Below are 4,282 nucleotides of genomic sequence, written 5' to 3' on the forward strand. Positions count from 1 at the left end.
GGCGGGTCCTCTTTGGAAGAGGGAGAAAGTTGGGCGGGACCACAGGGCGGGGCTGGTGGGTGGGGGACGGGTGGCAGTCCGGGCGCCCCCTGCGATCGCGAGCCGGGGTGGAGCCAGCAGCCCCGCGTGGCGTCCGCGTTTAAGATGCAAATCGAGTCCCCGCTCCCCCCTCCACCCGCCGGGTAAGCTAGGCTCCGCCGCCGCCCACGCCTCCTGCGCGCCACGGCACCAGAGCCGGCGGCTCTACTTAAGCAGCGCGCGGGCCGCGACCCAGCACTCGCCTGGAGCGCGCGGGCAAGGCGGGCGGAGCGCACTGGAGCTCACGGGGGCGCACAGCGGCGCGCTCGCACTGCTCGGCTCAGCGCGGCTTTCAGAGGTGGCGGCGGGGCGCAGGGCTGAGCGAGCGTCCGGGCTTTGGGGCTCCGGGGAAGGCGGCTGCAGTTCTTGAGTGCAGCGCGGCTCCCCGCCACTGTCCCGGCCCAGCCACCTCTCTGTCATGGCTCTGGCGGACAGCACACGTGGATTACCCAACGGGGGCGGCGGCGGCGGCGGCAGCGGCTCCTCGTCGTCCTCCGCGGAGCCGCCGCTCTTTCCCGACATCGTGGAGCTGAACGTGGGGGGCCAGGTGTACGTGACCCGGCGCTGCACGGTGGTGTCGGTGCCCGACTCGCTGCTCTGGCGCATGTTCACGCAGCAGCAGCCGCAGGAGCTGGCCCGGGACAGCAAAGGCCGCTTCTTTCTGGACCGGGACGGCTTCCTCTTCCGCTACATCCTGGATTACCTGCGGGACTTGCAGCTTGTGCTTCCCGACTACTTCCCCGAGCGCAGCCGGCTGCAGCGCGAGGCCGAGTACTTCGAGCTGCCAGAGCTCGTGCGCCGCCTCGGGGCGCCCCAACAGCCCGGCCCGGGGCCGCCGCCCTCGCGGCGCGGGGTGCACAAGGAGGGCTCGCTGGGAGACGAGCTGCTGCCGCTCGGCTACGCGGAGCCTGAACAGCAGGAGGGCGCCTCTGCCGGGGCGCCCTCGCCCACGCTGGAGCTTGCTAGCCGCAGTCCATCTGGGGGCGCGGCGGGCCCGCTGCTCACGCCGTCCCAGTCGCTGGACGGCAGCCGGCGCTCGGGCTACATCACCATCGGCTACCGCGGCTCCTACACCATCGGGCGGGACGCGCAGGCGGACGCCAAGTTCCGGCGAGTGGCGCGCATCACCGTGTGCGGCAAGACGTCGCTGGCCAAGGAGGTTTTTGGGGACACCCTGAACGAAAGCCGGGACCCGGACCGTCCCCCGGAGCGCTACACCTCGCGCTATTACCTCAAGTTCAACTTCCTGGAGCAGGCCTTCGACAAGCTGTCCGAGTCGGGCTTCCACATGGTGGCGTGCAGCTCCACGGGCACCTGCGCCTTTGCCAGCAGCACCGACCAGAGCGAGGACAAGATCTGGACCAGCTACACCGAGTACGTCTTCTGCAGGGAGTGAGCTCCCCAGACCCCGTCGCCACTCCAGCGCCCACTCCTTTTCCTGCCCGAGAGATGATTACAGAGCCTCTTGTCCTCGCTCTGTCCCCCAGCTGCCCCTCTCCCAATCTCCCCCTCCAGTATTAGCTGGCTGAGACCTGTCCGCCCACCTTCCCTCCACTTCAGAACCTGCAGCCGCAGATCCTCTCGGCTGCTTCATCTTCTTTGGACCTCCTGAACCTAGAGAACCCAGAGGAACTCCCACCCCACCCCCACCTACCACTCCATGCTTCCTCTACTCCCTGCCTCAAACCACCCCTCCCCCAGATGGTACTTCAATCTGGATCTATTGGGGCAGTGTGGCCACAGAGTCACCAAGTACCTGGGAATGATTGAATTGTTCAGAACCTGATTGGAGCATGTCCAATGTGTGGAAGATTTCCTTGAAATCTTCTCAAGCTCTTATGACTCACTGGGGGTTGAAGAGATCAGGATTGTTTCCACTGTCTGGGGTTAGCGTTTTACAAGGTCATTACACAGTCTTTTTGACCTCTTTTGAAGGTAGAATTTTAGAAGGCTGGATGGAAGATTCTGAGCCTGGAATTAGGACCCCATGGAGGCAGTCCAGTAACTAAACGAATAAAGTTTTGAAAAGTTACACGTGAAGTAGAAGAATCTAGTGCCGGGACAGTAAAGGATCTTTTCTCGTACAGAATGAAAAGGTCTCAGCCTGTGGCTTAAACTTATAGAAAGTGATCCTCCTGCCTGCAGAGGCACCCTTTTCAGCTGTTGCTCGCCAGAAGCCCTTGATGCCAGTGGTTGACATGGCAGCAGTTACTGGCAAGAGGGAGAAGGGACACTGCCGCCTAAGACTGCAAGGCTGCTCAGGTCTCCAAGCGCCTAGGGAGGTCACCTGGCAGTGACTGTAGGGAGCTGGGTCATAGTGCACGTCGTGGGTATTAGGAAACGCCTGTATTCTTGCAATGAATGGCAGTAGGACCTTCCTTTAGCTGTAAGACTTGGTGGGCGGGGTGGGGTGGGGAGGGAGGAAAGGGTAGGAAGGGTGGGGAGGGAGAAGCCGACATACTCGTTTATGATTTGAAAGTTGGAAATTTGTACCATCTGTTTTGAGTACATGCACATTTTAAAAATATCATATAGTAAATGCAAACATGCCAAGCATTTTATAAAGATTAATAACAGACCTACTCTTAACTGGCAGTTTGTTGAACTTACTGTTTTGAGTTCTAAACTTAGAGTTATTAATGCTTATATATAATCTAACCAAAGAGTTACCCAGTAGGGTTTTAGTTTTTGAACTTTTATTTTCTTGTTGATTATAAATCCTGATTTTAAAATCTGTTGAGCAAAAGAAGTTTCATTTTGGTTACTTAGACCTAAGATCACTTATTAAAAATCCTTATTTTCTCCAAGCCCAGCAAATGTTGACTTCTGGGCAAACCTGAAAACCTGAAAATACACTTTCATGCAGTTTGTTTGAAGTTAAGCGAAATCTTTTCAAATGACAGAGCTGCAGAGAACTCAGCACCAAGGGCTGCCTATCTGTAGATAGCTGTAAAATGGAATATTTTTAAATGAAGGCAAGTAAGTACTTAAAAGTGAGCTGAGCAATAAAATGGTCTAATAATAGGTAAATGCAACAGAAACAAAAGGAGACCTGGTTGCCTTATGCCTTTACTCTTACATGGAATAAATTCCCAATGCATATCCTATGTACACCATAAGTGAAGGGAAATAAACCTCGTCATGCTCCATGCTGTGAGGTGTCCTTTGAATATTCTGTGATGATGGAGAAGCCTATTTTGTTTTGTTTTCAGCATCTTTCTCTGATGTACGTTTTTAAGGATTTTGTAAGAGCTGTTTTCAGTGTTTAAATTAGTGCTATTTTTCCTTGTTTTTAAAAATGAATCTCGTACTGTATCTTACTATGTCCATACAGATGTTACAAATTGGAACAGTTTTATTCTTAGACTCATGTGATCCAAGCTGTATATACCATATATAAACATTTTACATGAATCATTTAGTTTTTTAATTCATTTACTAATGCTATAAAATTTCCTATATTACCCCAGTAATTTGCATCAGCTGGTGTATATATAAAGCAACATGTTTTGATGAGTTTCTTACATCCTTATCTATGGGGAAATTGGGTTAGGAAAAAATACATAATTGTAAAACTGAGTTTGCTCTATACTTTTTTTCTTGAGTATTAGTTGTATTTACTAATCATATGTTGATTAACTGTCTACTTAAAATCAAGGTACCTGTATTTTTAATCCACTAATTTTTTTTTTCAGTTGGGAAATAAGAGTTGAAGTATTTTATTGGACTAACATTTTTTGAAAAGTAAAATTGACTTTATATACAAAGCCTGTAATTTTGGGCAAAATGGAAACGCTTCTAGGAAGTTGTGCTTGCTTGTGTGTTGAGTTTGGTCTCAGACTAAATAATGCATCAGAATTTATCTGTTTGAAGCCTGAAATAATTTGGGACTCTTACTCACTGACCAAAATTCAGTGTTACAGAGATTTCTCTACCCTGCATGGTATTTTGTTAGATTGTTCAACAGGAAACACATGATTGAGAACATCTTGGGACAGATCAAAACCACTGACAGATGGCAAGACTCGGCGATTCTGATTTCCCTTCTCAAATCTGCTCAACTCCAAGAGTCTTGAGAAACTGCTAAAATTTTGCCTCTGTCACTCAAGTCTTACAAATGTTATCTTGTAAACCTCTGAGTTGAACTATTCCACTGTCTTGTACATAGGCATCTTATTCACTCCACCCTGTCACACCCAGCACC

At 51.0% G+C, this 4,282-nt stretch overlaps 1 protein-coding gene across 1 annotated transcript; it reads left to right on the plus strand.

The window, feature by feature from the left end:
- The first annotated feature begins 266 nt into the window (after window positions 1–266).
- LOC105481735 (potassium channel tetramerization domain containing 12) lies at window positions 267–3,862 on the plus strand. Its single transcript, XM_011741447.3, has one exon. The coding sequence runs from the start codon at window positions 497–499 to the stop codon at window positions 1,472–1,474; it is 978 nt and encodes a 325-aa protein (XP_011739749.1). The 5' UTR covers window positions 267–496; the 3' UTR covers window positions 1,475–3,862.
- The last annotated feature ends 420 nt before the right edge of the window (window positions 3,863–4,282 follow it).

This window comes from Macaca nemestrina, chromosome 16 (genome assembly GCF_043159975.1).
Source record: "Macaca nemestrina isolate mMacNem1 chromosome 16, mMacNem.hap1, whole genome shotgun sequence".
Lineage (NCBI taxonomy): Eukaryota > Metazoa > Chordata > Mammalia > Primates > Cercopithecidae > Macaca > Macaca nemestrina.

Coding starts and splice junctions, on each gene's coding strand:
- LOC105481735 (XM_011741447.3), top strand. CDS start 497: ATGGCTCTGGCGGACAGCACACGTGGATTACCCAACGGGGGCGGCGGC.